This window comes from Hirundo rustica, chromosome 1 (assembly GCF_015227805.2).
Source record: "Hirundo rustica isolate bHirRus1 chromosome 1, bHirRus1.pri.v3, whole genome shotgun sequence".
Lineage (NCBI taxonomy): Eukaryota > Metazoa > Chordata > Aves > Passeriformes > Hirundinidae > Hirundo > Hirundo rustica.
In genome coordinates, this window is record NC_053450.1 from 147,729,641 (window position 1) to 147,747,526 (window position 17,886).

At 37.2% G+C, this 17,886-nt stretch overlaps 1 protein-coding gene across 1 annotated transcript in view; it reads right to left on the bottom strand.

Annotated features, from left to right (window-relative positions):
• The window catches only part of UBE3C (ubiquitin protein ligase E3C), a 70,381-nt gene that overhangs the window by 12,001 nt on the left and 40,494 nt on the right, over window positions 1-17,886 (bottom strand). Inside the window, exons 17-19 of the mRNA XM_040058573.2 lie at window positions 16,929-17,061; window positions 15,901-16,148; window positions 3,382-3,594 (exon numbers count right to left, since the gene is read on the bottom strand). Of these exons, the coding sequence (XP_039914507.1) occupies window positions 3,382-3,594; window positions 15,901-16,148; window positions 16,929-17,061 (594 nt within the window). The remainder of the gene's footprint in view (window positions 1-3,381; window positions 3,595-15,900; window positions 16,149-16,928; window positions 17,062-17,886) is intronic.

Consider the following 17,886-nt stretch of genomic DNA (forward strand, 5'->3'; position numbering starts at 1 on the left):
TCTGATTACTTTTGTTCACATCTCCCCTACAGTTTTTCCCCATTTTGAAAAGAAGTCAATAAAGTTTGGGGTTTTTTTTCCTTTACCTGTCATCTACTTTCCAGATGCTCATGCAGGAGTTCCAGGTAGAAGACCACCAAAGAATGCCTACAAATGCATTTTCTGCCTGAGAAGGCTCAGCCTCAGTTTACTTACATTGCTGCGGGAAAACCACTAACATCATCCATCAAAGCCACTATATCCTAGGAATGAGGTTGTCAAGACAGAAACTTTCACAACTCTTTTTAAGGCTTCAAAATTTTCCCCCAAAGAAATGTAAAGGCAAATATTTCCCCTTTGGTGAGTCAGCATATTTTTAGTGACAGCAATGGCATTCACACCTATTTGAAAAGCCCAAGAAGGTGCCCCAAAACTAAGTTCTGCATGATGTGGATTTCACAAAAACTACTGCCATATATATCATAGGGCTTCTCTGTGGATTTGTGCTTTTACACTTTATTTATGGAATCTTCGATCACACTCAACTTGTGATCCATGTACTCTCAAGTATCAGTGCCTGAGGCTGACACTGTCAAGCAGAGATTCTGCTCTACAATATCCAACATTTCTGAAGGATGAGGAATGAGTATTTGCATTTCCCTCTTGCCCTGGACAGCCACAAACCTCACCTTCCCCACTGAGAGAAGGGGAGGGAGGAAGGTCTGAGAAGGGAAGGTATTTTCTTGAATTTGCCAACCTTATTCTTCCAGACCTTTGATAACCATGTCATCTACAAGATAAAAGGCAAAATTAAATCAATATGCAGACCTGTTAACTACAGGCTGACCTCCTCTGAGAATGTGCTACTGGCCACCATTTCAGCTGCAGGAGACCCAACAGCTGAAACGTAGGCTGGTATCACTGCAGAGATAGATCTTTATCAAAAGCTATTTGGGGCTGGAAGATAAGGTTGATGGCATAGCTCCCCTAATTAGCAGGTCTAATGTGCAAATTATTAAGTACCTTTTTCAACTTCTGGTGAATGCACTTTGACAATAGTTTAATGGGGTCTAAAAGCACATTACAGGATTGGAATCAATACACTGATAATAGAATTTCTACCTTCTACTACTGACAGAGGCAATAGAGCCCCTTTTGAATGTGTCTTTCATTGCAGATAATGCTTTTGTGCCACAGTTGGTGGATGGACACTGTCATGAGGACAGCTATTTACAATGATAGATTTATGATGCATTTATTGGGCACTAATTTATTAAACACTAAAGTGGTTGTTTAGCTGAAAACTACATATGATGTACATTCAACATAAGGAGTGCAAATTAAGCTCTTTTCCCAAAGTGAATTAGCCTTACCTTGGCACAATCAATTAGTATGCAATGGTTACAAGTCAAATAGCAGACAAAATGTATTTATCCATATGAGGTTTATTAAAGTAATGAAATGAGGTATAAAAAGAGACTTGCTGCATTGAAAGGCAGAAGACAGTGACAAGAACCAAAGGGTTCTGATGAACTACACTAACATGCAGTGAGCCTCATAAAAACAGGCTGATAATTTGTGGGTAAAATGTTCTCTCTTCAAGTACAAAAACAGCAAACCAGGGCCAGAATATTTATTTAAATTACATTTCATCCTGTTATTCAGTAACTCACTAATATATTAAATCATCCTTTTAAAGTTATGCCAAACAACTACAAATTGGAAGTCTTGAAAATAGCAGCCATAGCCCTGATTTTAGTTAGATACTAAACTGAATTTGTATTGGCTGTGGCCAACAAAGCTATTACTTTAAGCAGAATTAAATAAACGGTTTTAGCATTCAGACTTTCCCCTCATTGTTAAAAATCCCAGGTAATACTGGAAATTGCCATTCTGGGTGCTTTGCACCCCAGAACCCAACATCTGGGTGCTGCAGACCTCAGTTCAGTCCCAGCCACCCAGAGCACACAGTACCCAGAGCAGGCACTCTAAGAATGTACTCTTGGGTACATCTGTATCACATCTTTATCTCAAGTTTTTGAGTGGTTTTTTTCTAAGGACAGTGCAGGTCAGGTGTGCTCATACAGGGGGTGCAATCCAGGGAGGAAAATGACATACGGCACGTGTTTAATATTAAACATCACTTGTATCAGGCAAATGTGGCCTCTCCCCTTTATCATGCTTTAGGAACCCCAAATCTGAGCATACAATTTTAAAATTTAATGCAATCCAGATTCTAGGATCTTCCAAAAATGGTAGGAAATGGATGTCAGAAGAGTAAGATAAAATCCAAGCCTGACACTGTTCAAGCAGAAGTCTTGGCCAGCAAACTTGCAGTGACTTAAGCAGCAGCAGAGAATTCAAGGCATCAATTTCCTTGACAGGTTACTGCATCTCAGTGGTGCTGCTGCACTGGAGATGTGCAGAGCCCCAGCAGCAAACCCCAGAGCACTGCTCACCCCTCTCTGGAGTCTCTGTTTCTTCCTCACGAGAGGAGGCTGAATTCAGATGCTGCTGCTCGTCACAATGTGGTCAGGTTTACTTTTTTCATCCAATTATATGCCATAATCAAGTGTAAGTTTGAAATCCTCAATTTTAAATCCTCAAAAAATAAAGAGGAAGCAGGACAAAAGACTCTACCTAGAAGGTTACCTGCATTAGCACACTAAGGCAGGCTTTTAGAGCTCTAGTGACATTTATTTTCTACTATGAGTGATCTTCAGTACACACAACAGAGGAAATAAAAGCTGTGATCAAATTATTTAGTGCATTTGTGTTAAAAGCTCAGAGTTAAGAATCTAAGTAACTGCTTTTCAGAAGCACTGAACACCATTTATCTCTTTTGACTAATCTGGTATCTCAACTCTTTAAAAATAAAGGGGTGGGAGGTAAAAAAAATAATATTGGTCAAACTTCAGGCTCTCTTCCTTTGAAAACTACAGATAAAGGAGACAATGCTTATTTCACAATAAAGGGTCTTTACTATCATTATTATTTAAAACCTCTCTGACTGCTAACTGCAACTCTAAAACTAGGCAGTACTTCTGCAGTTTCACATCATCTAAATTTCGCTGTTATCACAAGTACAACTGAAAAAACAACATATTTTTGTTCAAGAAACATCCCCAGGCAATAGAAATTTGTATGTATGACTGTTAGAAAATAGTCACTGCAGTTTACTTCTTAAAAGACCAGACCTTTAAGTAATCATCAAAAGTTATTTTTTAAGTACAGTTAGTCACTCTCTACTCCAAATATTGATTCAGAATCCCAACCGATGCTTCACAGCACCTTAAACACTTGTTTCCTATCATATTTAAATTAAAAATTTAGTTTGTAGGGATAGTAAAGATTCATCAGTCATAGATAAAAGGGAAAAAAAAATATCAAAGCCCTTCTTACCTGAGCTTCTCCAAGGTCATTATTTACCACGGTGAAGTTTAGTCCAAGTTCTTCCACATCCCCTTCATAGCTCTTGAGAAAAAGCAAATTTTTGTACATTTCTGGGTCTAGTGAAGCTAAATGATGAATGTCAACATCAGCACTTGTCCCTAATAATTTTGAGAGGAAAAAACTAGCAAATGGCAGCTCCACCAGCATATTTTCATAAAGAGCCTGAAAAACAAAGCAATTAAAAGCACATTATATTTTATTGTTGCACATGTAGGAATTCCAAAAGTTATTGTCTATTTCTCAACTTTTGAGTAATTCTGTCTTAATTCCGTGCCTGAGTAGTTTCTTCTGGCATGGAAATAGCTCAGATATTGCATAAATTTAACAATATTTATCCAAAATTTGCAATGCGAATATTCTTGTGAAACACCAAGGTCCCAAATCTCACAAATTAATTATGCAGTGATTTAAAATGCAAGGTCACTGCTTATCTGTCGTCACCCTTCTTATCCAAATCGCACTCGTTTTCAGGAAAAGCAAGGTTTGTTAAAGGACAATGCAACTGCATCAAAAATGCCTCACAAAAGAAGTTTACATCTCTACTTCCATTAGCACCATCACAAGCAGTATCATTCCATTCATATCAATCATTACATGTAGAACTGTCATCCCCCTCATCCCCTTAAAATAACTCTGTAAATGCAGCACATTTTAAACTAATAAAAACTATCTCATGCATGTTACACAGATGCATTGCTGCAAGTTTGGTGAATTCCACTGCATTAGTGCCACATCCTCGTTCCCAAGCCAAGAGTTCTGACTGTATCCAATCCTTTCAACGCCTGACACCGCTACAGATATCAAAACATCACTGAACCAAACATGTACCTGACCCAAATTTGCAGCACTCACAGAAGATGTATTTTGACTGCAAACTCCAAGTATCCTCAAGAATTTTCAAACTCCAGCAGCACCATTCTAGGTTCATCTTCTGTATGAGCACATTTCCATGTAATGCAAAGTATCTTTGCGCTTTTTTTTTTTTTTTAGTCAGTAACAACTGCTTGATTGGAAGAAAATACTTATGTTAGCTCTCAGAAGGAGAGGTGTTCCCTTCAGAGCTGTTCTGAATAAAGGACCACTGCTTTGGAAAGACCCGTTCCTGGCACATGGTGCCCTCCTCATTGTCCAGTCTGTTTGCCACATCAGCAGCATCTCTACCAATGACATTAATATCACTGCCAGGCTGATCAGAAAAGGCATCACCAACATAAGACCATTGTAACATCATTGTTTGTTCCCTTTTAACTCTCCAAGAGCAGAGTTTTGGTGTTACTTAATTCCTCCATAATCTGCTGCAACCTTAGAAAAGGAATCCCACCAAGGAGAAAAAAAAGAAAAAAACTGAAAAAAGACGAATAGATGTAGCTCTAATCACTCAATGATATTCCAACAAAGACTTTAAATTCCTTAAACTTTTGAAAGAACATTTTTCTATGAGGTGAGTTAGACCTTGCAAAAAAACCTGAGAATAACGAGTTCAAAGCCAAAGGGTGCATTATATTTAGAGCCATGTGATTTATTCAAGGTGTAGAAGTCAAAATCCTCATTTGTATAGTTGACTTTAAAAGCAAACTAGAGGGATAAATCATTAATTTGCAATGTGTAAGGTCAGTGTTTGCTGTTCCTGCATTAGTAACAATAAAGCTATTGTAATTCCTTAAATATATCAAAGCTACCCGAATTTAAAATGGAATTCCATCTATGACTCATAAAATGTAAATGCAGAGGTGTAATTTTTTACACAAGGCAGGTTTAAGCCTTTAGAGCATTTAATATACAAGGACTAATAAATGATAGCACTAAAAACTATGATCACATCAGCTAAATGGATTATAAATTAAATTTCCATAATGTATGCAACTGAAATACAAATGTAGACATAAATCAAGGTATTTTCTAAACACAGGTTAATTACACAAATTCAAAACCTGTCTATTTTTTATGCAAAATAATCCACTTAGCATTTTTCAAACTGGTCTTAAGTCTTTACCACTTGCAACACTTGATCCTAGAAGCCTATCAATAATTCCTTGTCAGGAAAAAACAGCAATAGGTATATTGAAGAAACTTGTACGTTATTTTTCAAGTGTCTGTCTTTTATGAGTGTTTATTGCTAGAAATTGTGCCAAAATGATTTGAAATAAAAAGGATTAATTATGGTAGAAGCTTTTTAATATAAGTGAGTGCAGCTGCAATGCAATTAATGCAAATTGTGATGCTATCAGGAAAATAAATGTGAACAACATCACTGGCTATTTCTGTTTGCTGCCAAATAACTTCAGTAATTTACTACATTAAGAATCAATAAAAAAATAATGCATTTCAAATGCATCACTATTAATCTTCAGGTAGTTCCAAAGTGAACATTTATAACTTCATCTAAAAACTATATAAAGCATTTTTAAATAAACTAAATTGTGCAACTTTAATTACTCCCTCTCTTAGCTAAGTGATTGCAATACTCAAAATAAAGTATTTTTGGAAAGAAGACAAACAGTAGTGTTTTAATTAGTTTGAAAGTCAAGCTATCCTAATAAAGTTTAATAAAAAAATGCACCAAAACTCTGGTGAATAAAGTCATGATGAACTTAGGTTTGGTTTCAAAGAGGTGAATGCCAACATTACAGTCCCAGCACTGTGCAGAGATGCTGAGAAATGCTGTGTAAAATATGAGGAATAAACTGAAACTTTATTTTCTGGATTCCACCTAACTTTTTCTGTCTCTCAGTCAGCATAAACAGATCAAACTACCTGTTGTTGATAAAAAATGCAATTCCACACATTCCTGCCAGAGCAATGAAACCAATCAGCTGCTGACTCCTCCGGGGTTTGTCTGCAAGCAGAGCAGTTGTGCAGTAGAGGGTCAATACAACAGGAATAAGGTTCAAAACTTGCCAATTATCTGTGCTGTGCTTTGTTTGGGCTGTTGGATTTGGGGTTTGCAGGGTGAGTGGGTGTTGGTGGCCACAGCATGGACACTGAAGTTTCTTTTAAATTAGAGCTCATTAAATTCCAGCTCACAGCCATGGCTGAAATGAGGTGGGAATGGCAGGACCGTTTGTTTCACCAGGAGCACAACTTTGGAGCTGCCAGCTGCTCATGGAAGCCCAGCCTGATGGGGATTTTTCTTACTAAAGCTAATCTAATGGCCAAGAGGAAGACTTTCTTCCTTCCTTGTTTTCCGTACTGAACTGCCTTGGGGAGCTCTATGTTACCTTTAAGCTTAGTTTTTTGCCTGTCTGAACTCTCTGAATTGGCTTTCTGCAACATCAACATCAAGGAGGAAGGAGCCCAGCAACAGCAACAGGCAAGGGACCGGTGACCACCTCTACCAGAGGAAAGCAGATGCCAGATGAATCAGCTGCAGTGTGAAGCTGCATCATTAGAGTATACTTATACAGACCTTTAATACAATATATGGTCATGCTCTCCATACAGAACTTGTCTTCTACCTTCCTCTCACAGTCAATGAGCGACAACAGTGATGGGAGAAACTTGCTTGCTCTGGACAGAGATGTCTACTTCTGTTTGGCTAAATCAGAGCTTCCCATTCACACCCTGCTTTAGGAGATCAAAGCCAGCAAGCTTAACCAATGTCTATTCTAAAACTAATCTCTTCTCAAACTTCCAGTACTCTCACCCTTTTGCAAGTTTCCTTTCACCAATGAGACTGATGCCCTTCTATGATGAATTCTGACAGCTGCCATTCCCAGCTTTCCCAGCTGAGCCCCTGACTCCATTGCCTCCACCCTGCAGCCCATAAACTGCAGCAGGGCCACTTAAGGCAAAAAATCCGGATGGGGAGTCATGAAAGGAGCGACTGGTGGTCACATACGGCATCAGACTTCCAGTTTCTAACATTCAGACATGGGGGTCAACACAAACAACCTCAACTGATCCTGTACAGCTCTGCCTCCTTGGAAGGCTGGGATAGCAACACTCCCGCTGGACAGAAGTGCAATTTGCAGGTACAAGCTTGGGGCAAGAAGCTGGTGTGAAGCAGAGACAGATGTTGACATCAAGGGCAATCCCACAAGCACTGTAATGCTCACAGGGTGACACATTCCCAGGCAGCTAACAGGTCCCAAGCTAAAAAGGCCAACCTGGATTTCCCAGCACTCTTTCAAACTCATTAGGGATGCTCTTTAGTTAAAGCTAACATCTCTACATATCAAAAAAAGTAACTTAAAGGCTTCTGAAATTTATAATTCAGCATCAAATTATTTTTAGTACTTCCCAACCCAGTGTTCTCCTAATTATGTCAAGCCTTTTCTATTTTTCTGAAGAGATTGTTAAAATAAGGGTTTTTTTCTGGTTAAAAGGCCATGAGCATTGTTTCACTATGGAAAAACTAGTATTCAGTAAAAGGAACTTCACCCACCTGTCTCTTCCTTTGTGTGAATGCCTGCAGAACACACCAGAATATCAAAACTCACCAAAGTAACAGAAAGCCTACTGTGGTTAATAAGTTTTCACTTCACGTGCAGCCTGAAGTCTGTTGTTCATCTTTTAGGTAATCTCAGGTACCTGTGATTACAGTACAGTTCCACAGTAATTGACTGCTACAGGGATTGGCCTTTACTCAGTTCAGTGACAGATCACAATGTGGGGATTGGAAGAGATAAAAATATCATGTTCAGACACGAATACACTGAATGCACTCACTACACATCTGTGATGTGGAAGAACAAGAAATAGTTCTTTAATGCAAGCACCCTTCAGAATACAGGCATGCAAACAGTGTCTGTAATATATCATGGAAGAAGGATCTGGCCTGAAGGACAGCTGTACATAGGGGCAAAAAGAGAAGGATGACAGTTCTCTGGACATGAGGACTTTTCTTCTTTCAGCCAAATAAGAATAATGCCTGACAGGGTCTACAGATGGTAACTATCACAATACCATTTATGTACTACACAGTCACACAAGGTATTGTTCAGGTATGACCCCAAGATTTGGGAAACTGCTCTTCAGAAAGAAAAGATTTCACACCATGTTTGAAATTTGGACAGAATGTAAGCTATTAAGGAGTCATTTCAGCCAGATTAGCTATATACAGCAGAGGTGTATATATGTGCTGAGTAAGGTTCGAACTGCATAAACAAATTCACAGATGAACTAATTCAACCTCCCCCCTTTAAGGCAGCTTTAGTGCCTTTACTTACACTTTCTACAACTAATTCTCTCATGTATTATTTCAACTAAAATCTTAAAAAAAAAAAAAAAAACCAGTCACTGCTTCTACTTTCCATTAATCCTTCACAACCCAGAACTGTATTTTAAAGCATAAACAATACTAAAGTCATATCCCCAGAAAGATGCATGGCTTTTGGGATAAGGCAGTAAGTGACTGGACTTAAATTCAGTTATTTCCATAATCAGCCCCCAAGACCATAACCCTTTCTATTTCAGTAATTTTAAACAGTTACTATTAAATAATACTTAGCACTTACAGAGTGCAATAGATCTTCAAAGCTGTACAGAACCATTAATAAAAATGATCGAAAAATAGCCAAACCATTAGAACTTCCTTCTGCCTTATTATTTATATCCTAGAAATATCACACTCACAAAGCCTTTGGGGACAGCAGAGACTTTTCAACCCTAATGAAAAAGATTAAACTAAAATTTTAAGTTAAATTAAAGTTAACATGTACTCGTATTTTTGAAGCATTTTTAGAGCTAACATTCAGTACTCTCTAGACAAAATAATTCCTTAAAGATACGCTTAATAATGTGCTTTAAAGTGAACAAACCCCTAAGTATATTGTTTCTAAAGCCAATATGATAAACTAAAATTAATTCTCTCAGGTGTGTGTCTAAAAGCAATGTGTCCTGTTACCTGGGAGCTCTAATTCACTGTTTCCAAGCCTCTGAGCAGCAGCAGATGTCTAGATGCATTCGTATCACCATTGTAATGGAAAATCTGGTGCATCTTCTTCCTTGCATTACTGTGAAAAATCATAGCTCGCCTTTGTCCTGTCTTTTAAAAGAACAGGAGTCCGAAATTCCACAGCTTGATGCCTGTAATTAGGCTTCTGTGAGCTTTAACAGCCCTTGCAGCAGTGTGAATATAATCAGATTTTTAATTTTTTTTTTTTTTTTTTTTTTTTTTTTTTAGAAAAAGCCTTTTGTAAATTGCTTTTACTTCAGATTTCCCACTCAGTGGGAATTTGAAGGTCAGTAAGTACAAGTTTATAGAAGTTTCAGAGACTCAGACATGAAGGTCATGCCTGTCACAGGTGCTGCAGCTGGTGCAAATCCCTGAAATGGATGGCAGGGGTGTGGCAGCACAGACCAAACTCCCAGCACATGAACACAGGACCAGGAAAATGTAAGGATCCATTCCTGAAGACTTCATTGGATCATATCAACTACAGAAAGTCATGCTAGTATTTTTATTCTAGGAATTTAGGACGTCTTTAATTACATTAATGCTTATTAGCAAAACAGAGTGCTTCCGAAATGCCAGCACGTGCAGAAAACTACCATTTCATCAGCTTGATACTTGCTTTCTCATTTAACAGGAACAGCTATCTCTGTAACTTATGCCATAAATATGATATAAATTGCTATCAATGTCATTTGGGGGCTTTTGAGGGATGAGAGAGGAAAGCACTAGAGATACCTGTGGATGCACTAGATAACTGATAGTTATCATTCACTACTGAAGTTCCAGTAAAGGCTTAATAGGTTTTTCTTGCTTTAAATTTAAACATGATTTAGGAAGAACTTGAAGATAAAAGGAAAACTACTCCTCCTTATTTAAGTTTAATCTTCTGACATACTGAAACACTTAGTATTATATACCTAATCTCTGGATATGCTTCCAACATAAATCTGTATTTTAATAGCAGTGAAACGAGTAACTTTGAAAGTTCAAACCAATTTAAGAATTTCAGTAAATATTCCAAACCTAACTGATTGAAATGGATGTAGGTGTTCCCAACTGTGAAAAAAAGATCAGGATACCATTACCACACACTCTAACTGTTTATTTATTCCCTGTCTAGGAACCTGATTTAGAGGCAATAAAATGCAATCAGTACACAAACCAGAAGCAGGAATCATCTGCTAATGGAACTTTTAATTGAGGAGTGACCACTGACATGAGGTAATTCTTTCCATGCAGAACTCCTTGCAGAGACCTCTATGCACTTTATCACGGTAAACAATCACTAACATATGCATTAAAGAAAATTTAAATACATTATGACCCAATAAATATCACAATCCATCAATAAACACTTTTCCTCCCTAAAGATTTAGAGTTAAAATACCACATTTCTGTAGTCTTTTAGCACTAGACATATATTTACAAGGTTGCTACTAACACAGCTATTTGTAATCAAAAGATAATTGGTTTTGTTAAATGCACCAGTACACAAAGGAATTGTCAAGCTGAAGAACTGTGTCAGAAAATAGATTCAGATTAGTTTACATCTGCATTCATAAATCATGAAATAACTTCCATAAGGTATCAATTCTGCTCTCTGACGATTGTGTTTCCGCACTGGAAGTTTGTCTAAAGGACTGTGCCACTTTCCATGGTAAATTCCTGTTTTGATTCCATATCAGATTCAGGAATTTCTGAAACAAATGATCATCAGCTGACTTGCTCTTTAAGCAAAATGCTGAATCTACAAAATCACGTGTGGGGTAACTGAAATTAATAAAACAACGAGTTTATACCAATTACCTCCTCTTTGCATCAGTATCACCAACCCCATACCTACCATTCCAAGTACCAGTAGTATCAATTGCGGCTGCAGCACAAACCAGTTAAGGGTGTACTGACTTAAAACAAGCCAAAGAGGGTCTAATTAAGTGAGCAATAAGAAAAGGGAAAGGGCAGCCTAAAAATCAGAAAGAAAAAAAAATCCCACCCTCCCAACAGAGTGGCAGTGCAATGTCTGACACACCTAATCAAGGATAAGAAACTCAGCTCTCATTGTACAGTTTTCTTGCTTTGTTTTCTTTCCACAAGCTTTTGGCGCCCAAACAGCACTCAAATATGTTATTAGGAACATTTCCTTGAATGTCTGAACTCCCTATGTGCAGCTTATTTAAGAGTTGAGGATCTGACGCAGATCTTGCTGTGAAAAGACCACCCTGATTCAATACTTCTTAGATGAGAACGATCAAGAACTACTCTGGTTCTTCTGCAGAATGGATTCTACAGACACTGCTCATCTTAGAACTGTACCTTCCAGACAGGCACAATATTCAAAGTTATAAACAGTAACCATAAGCACACTCTCTAATGCACAGAAAAATAATCTAATCAATAATTTGGTCCCACATTTACTTGTAGTGTAATAAAATCTGTATTTGATCTACTATTACTCTTCTAAAGCTACATTTTACCCAGGGACTTATATTGTAACTTTTTTTTTTCTATTATATATATTTAATAACATCTTGATTTGTGCAAAGAACGGTCTGTTAGATCTTAAATCAGTAAACTACAAAACCTCTTAGGAAAATAAACAACTGACTTTTGTCAATATAATATCCACAAGTCCTTGCAAATTACCGATTTCCTATATACCATTAAATATTGATCAAAGAACTAAACCTAGATTGTATCCACCACCAAAATAATGCTAAAATTTAAAACGAACACATTAGTTTTTCTCAATACTTGCTGCTTCTTCTATAAAACTTCTTTACTTGGTTCCACAAAGGAAGGACTCAATTCAAAACAACTGAAAAAACATTTTGTTCTCCATACTGCTTTCCCAATCATTTAAGACAGAAGTTGGGTCTTGGCAAAACAAACCTAAATTTTTTCAAAAAAACTTAATATCTTCCAAGGACTGCAGGTTCTGTTGCTTAGAAAAGGGGTCTTAATATTACATTTCAAAAATAGATGTTCTTCAGCAACATGAATGTGTGACTCACAAGTGCTATTGAATATTCTGGAATAAGAGAGGTGGTAGAATTCAGTAAATTCAAAGATACTGAGTGTATTATACAAAAATCTCTACTGTCAGAGTCACTCTGTTTAACATGCAAAGACAGTCACTGCAAAACAAAATAAATGCAAGAACTAGCAGGTTTATGTCAAAAGGGAAGAAGAGGAAACCATAAAAATTATCATACTAATCTATCTATGGATTTCCTGCCATATTCTTAAACTAATGCTGGTACTTCATGAAATTTAAGTAAATTATCCTAAGAATTAGCAGCTTGATGTCAAAGAATTCCAAATGCAAATAACGTCCTTTTCCACAACATCTGTCACAGTAACATCATTGAATAAATGCAAATGTAAACTGGAAATGGAGAAACATGTTGTATATTAGACAGAGTTTAGGTCAGAACATGGTGAAGTTCAGATTTAATTCTCTATCACTGTTTCTGCTGGAATGGTTAACCAGTGTTTCCCTCTTTCTAGGTTTGCAGCAGACCACTCAAGAATCAGCATGGAGAAAATCCTCATTGGAGATTCTCAGGTGCTGCTTCCAAATTTCCTTGCTTTGTTGCTTCTTGGCAGCCTGTCAAAAAAGCACCTTTCGTGCTCTCCTGAGCCAATTCCACTACACAGCAGAGTCTGTACATGGGGAGATTGTTAGTGCAGCCAAAACGACTACTGCATGTGGAAAGAAAGTGGAACCAAACCAGGAGCCTGCCCACAGCCCAAAACTACCAAAAGAGTAAAAGCATCAGAGCATCCAGACCATGCAGCCTTCTGGGACACCACTTGGGACAAGGCAGCTTTACTTTCCAGAGAGGAGAACAAAGAGGATTTGGGGTTAGAACTCCTCTGCGTGAACATTCCTGAGAGCCCAGGACAGCCCTGGCTCTCAAGCAAAGCCTGGGACTCAGAGTCCCAGCTGTGCTTCCAGTGGGCACCACCAGAGCTTCCAACCCCTCTGGCAGCAGGAGACTTACCAAAGGTGTGCACGGCAAGCTGAGCTTTAACTTTTAAGGAAGAGAAAGGAAAATGCTTAAAAGGCACCAGTGCTAAGGTAATATTTACATTTCAGAGTAAAGTCACTGACAGTTGAGAAATGTAAACTTTGGAAGTGTTTGAGTAGCTGCTGTTTAAGCAAACTCATTTCTGGTTTGGTTTTTTTAAAGGATGATTTCAGACAACGTACGCAATTACACGATCACACAGTATTATTTCTACAAGACCTTTTGCTCATCCAGCGACTGCAAAAGCTGCATGAACAAGCTATGCATTTTGTACACAGATTTTAGTTTCTTCATTAACCAGAGTAATACATCCAAGTCAGTAATTTATTCAGGATTAAAATTATTTACATTTTCAGATACACCATTTTTCAAGATATGTTTTAAATTTTCAGATGTTTCTGCTTCTGACCGATTAACAAAGAAGATGCCAAGCTGTTAGAAACTTCCTGATGAGAAGAAAAACTGAATTTAGGTGTAACTTTATGGTGCTGAAAGTTAAATGCATTTGGATATTAGTATGAAGTGGTTACTGAGAGATGGACAATTTCTATAAATTATTGTATTTTAATGTATTTGTTTTCTGATAACATTGAAGCTTCTTACGTGAGAGTTTTTGGTGGCAGCACTCTTTACATACTCGTTTCCACAAATAAGAAATTGCTGTGGATGCCTGATTGCTTCCTTTGCATTATATCTACTTTGTTTGCAAAGGGGCTTTTAATAATTCACTATTGCTCTCAAATAACCCTGTGCAAAGCATAAAATGGACACATTTTTGAAAACGGATGAGTGGGTATTCAATAACCTAACCAAGATCACAATACTGGCAAGTTTTGAATAGCATGGTCGTGCCTTATCTTTCTGTTTGATTCATCAGGTCTCTAAATACACTCCTAAAAAGGTGTCTGTGCACCTGGGCAAGGGTAATTATTAAGTAGCAGTGTCAATTCTTACCTTATCTAAACATACTGCAAATACAATTTATGCTTTCAAAATGTTAAATAATAGATTCTTTGATTTTAAAAAGACAAAAAAATCTCTACTTGTAGCACTCTCTGAGATAAAACACATTTTGCAACTTCTGTCTCTATGCTAATATTTGAAATTCAATTACAGAAGGCAATGTGCTCTTTTGACAGAGGAAACTGAAGACTCAAAATTACAATTTTTTTTTTAAATAATGTTTCAAACTTCCCCTGACAGTTGATCGCTGCTTCCTTCCTAGATATACACAAAACATTTTTGTGGTAAAGTAACTTCCTTAACAATACCACAAGTATTTGCTTTCCCACTCCAAAAATCTACATATGCAGAAATAAAATGAAGCTTGGATATGTAGTATCAGCTATAATTACCAACTATTGTATTAGTACTGAATCCATCTCCCAACAGGAATGGGAACATCACTCAAAGATGATCTATTGAAACGGCCAATTTGTAATTTCTATTCTTTAGGATGTTTGGATATGGCAGTAGCTAGGATGCATCAGCAGGGAATTTGCTTACAAAGAGGCAGTTTTATCTAAATCAGATGACTGAAAACTCCCAAGTACAGCACTGTCTCAACAATTTACAATTTGCCAACAACATCCCTTGAAACCATTTCCAGCTACACCACAAAGACATCCAAGTGCACAACAAACCTCGCTGCAAGGCAGCAGTAGGATTTTATCCTCCACAAAATACTTCAGGCAGTTAAATGAGACTTTGACATCTTAAATACCTTCAGGATTAGATGGGTAAGTAGCAGTTAATACTTTTTCTTTTTTTCTGAAATGGAATTTGTACTCCAAATTTTGTTTCACAATTATTAGCTTTATAAGAATTATTTCAAGTGCTTAGAATGAAATAGCCTCAGTATTAAACCTGACCATAAAAGAAAATTGAATGTAATTAATGTTTGTAATGGTTTCTCTCTTTGTTCCTCCCCATTCATTTTTCATCTAGCTCAGCAAACATCTCTTAGTCTTTGAACATTCATATCACCAAATTATCAAGCACTAAAGCTCAAGAAACACACAAAATGTACAAAACTCCAAACAGAATATGTGAAAAGCAATTTGCATGTGGCTCTTAAGAATGGTAACTGATGGCAAATTTTAAATGCTACTAAGAACTGTATACCTCATACAACTAGTAACTGTTTAAAACATTCATTTCATGTATTCCAAATGATGGAAATGTAACTGCAGTCATATTCCTAAAAGCTCCAGGTTGAAAATCACTATATGCAGGGTAGAGCTGGTGACTTCAAACAACCTTAAGCACGAGGATATACACAGAAGCAAACATATGAAACTTTACCCAACTGGCAGTCAGGATAACAAAAACTTCCTGTAATTCCCAAGTGTACCATTCATTAAAATCAACCAGAAATTCAGTAGTAGTAACCTTCATACTCAACATCTAAAAGTTACTGTCTCTCAAGTGTGGGAAAGCCTTTTGTTTTTCCCATCCACTCCTCCTAATTAGAAAAAAAACCCCCACTACTGAATCACTTCAGCACTGCCCTAGCTCTGTAGCACAGAACAGTGGTTTTACCTTTCCAAGCATTCTCCCAAGGAAGTAGTAATGTCGGGCGTATGAGTCTCCAACGAGCATCTGTGCAGCAGGGTTAGGGTAAAGCAGCCCCTCATTGGTGGTCTTAAAAAAACCCTGGTTAGGGTTAAATCCTGATTTAAGGAGTTCATTCAGAAATTCTCTGAAAATTCCACCACCATCAATACCAGCTTCATCAAGACCGTGTGCATTAAGCAAGTGAACACGAATGCGCTTTTTTAGGTCAGGTTCTGCAGAGAAAGGAGAGAGACAAATGCAGTTGTCTGCTTCAGTTTTGGATGGATAAAAACACATGTAACCACACACATAAATTATATATGCTAGAATAAAAACTGACCTAGTAAATAGTAGCAAAACTCTTATTATTTATGGCTTGAATTTTAGAATATAGTTTGTGAAATTCTCACTTTGTAGAAAAAGTTTTGTTTCAAGAGTCGTCAAAAAAAAAAAAAAGTGGCTAAGATCATAGGTAGGGGAAGAAAAAAAATCCTACAAAATATTTAAAAGAGAACCCAGGAATAACTTGAAAATTGTATTTATATAAAATATTGTGAGTGCAAGATTCACACAGATTCACACAAACGTGATTTTAATTCAATGTAGTAAAATTTATAGTACTACGTCCCATCATTAAAAAGAGCCCTGAGCTATTACCAGACACATTTGTACCTAGAAAATCCTGTCCAGTCCATATGTATTTGCTCTCAAAGATTACCAAAGCAATTAATACCTTATGAATTACATAGAAAAATATACAAATTACAATTATTTGGACAAGCAAATGGGAAGAAAAGCATCATAAAAACTGGTTGTAAAGAGATTATTTAGACTGCAATAATCAGAAAGAACATGGGTGAGAATTACATCTGTAAAAACAAGGAAGTCTAACTTCTGAGAACTTTCACATCTCAGAGCTGATACACCTAGAGCACGCCAGTCAAATAAGCAAATATGGAACTACATGGTAAGAACAATCGAGTGTTGTAACAAGCTGATAACTGTAAACCTACCATTCTCAGGAGAAAGTTTATCATAAGCATCTTCATAAATATAATTTCTTCTGATAGTGACATTAATTCCATCCAAAAACGGCCCGTCTCCTTGAACTTCTTGTTTATCAGCATAGATTAGTCTTTGAAAAATCTGTAAAAATGAGTGAGAAGAGCAATCATGTCAATGTGCAGGTCGAAATATTCAACGAGAGGTGGTTATTCACTACTGTTACTGTCCTTTGACCTGCCTCTGGCACTCAGTTTCAAGTGATTTATCTTCTCTCATTGAGCTGCAGAAACTTAATACAGAGCCACGACCCATGGAAGGGGAGGAGGGGGACAGAAATGAAAAAAACTTTTCTGTGCTAAGATACCATCCCCAGCTCTTTCTACGTGAAGAGGAACATCTACAGACATTGGGCCAGTGCTTCCAGTTTCCTCTCCCTAACTTTCAGGGTTCTGAAATGCAAAGTATTCAAAAACAAAGGAAAAAAGTTCCATGAGTATTTTACACCCACAGAGGTTATTCTCAGTACTGGTAAATAATTTTTTGTTGCTGTTTGCAATGGTCAGGAAAACTCTCAGTAGTAAGAAAATAGGTACCAGCGCCCCTTGTATAAGCAGTGAACAAATAATTCAGACTAAAATCGTGGACATTACTGCCATATTAAAAAAAAGAACCAGAGCATCATAAAAATTCCAAACAATTATGCCAGGTGAAGTACAAATTGAACTTCACACTGTCCATTTTCAAGTCTTTACAACAGGAACCTGTTCCCCTGAAAAGTAACTGTAGCTAACCATGCTTCTATGCCAAGATGTAGCATGGGAAGGGGTTGCCTAAATAATATTCACTCTGTCCAGGGAGTGTACGTTTACTATATTCTCTCTTGACATCATTCCCATATTCAATAAATAGTCTAGTACATTTTCCAAGGGATATAATCTCCCAGGAATATGCCAGACCATTTTTAAA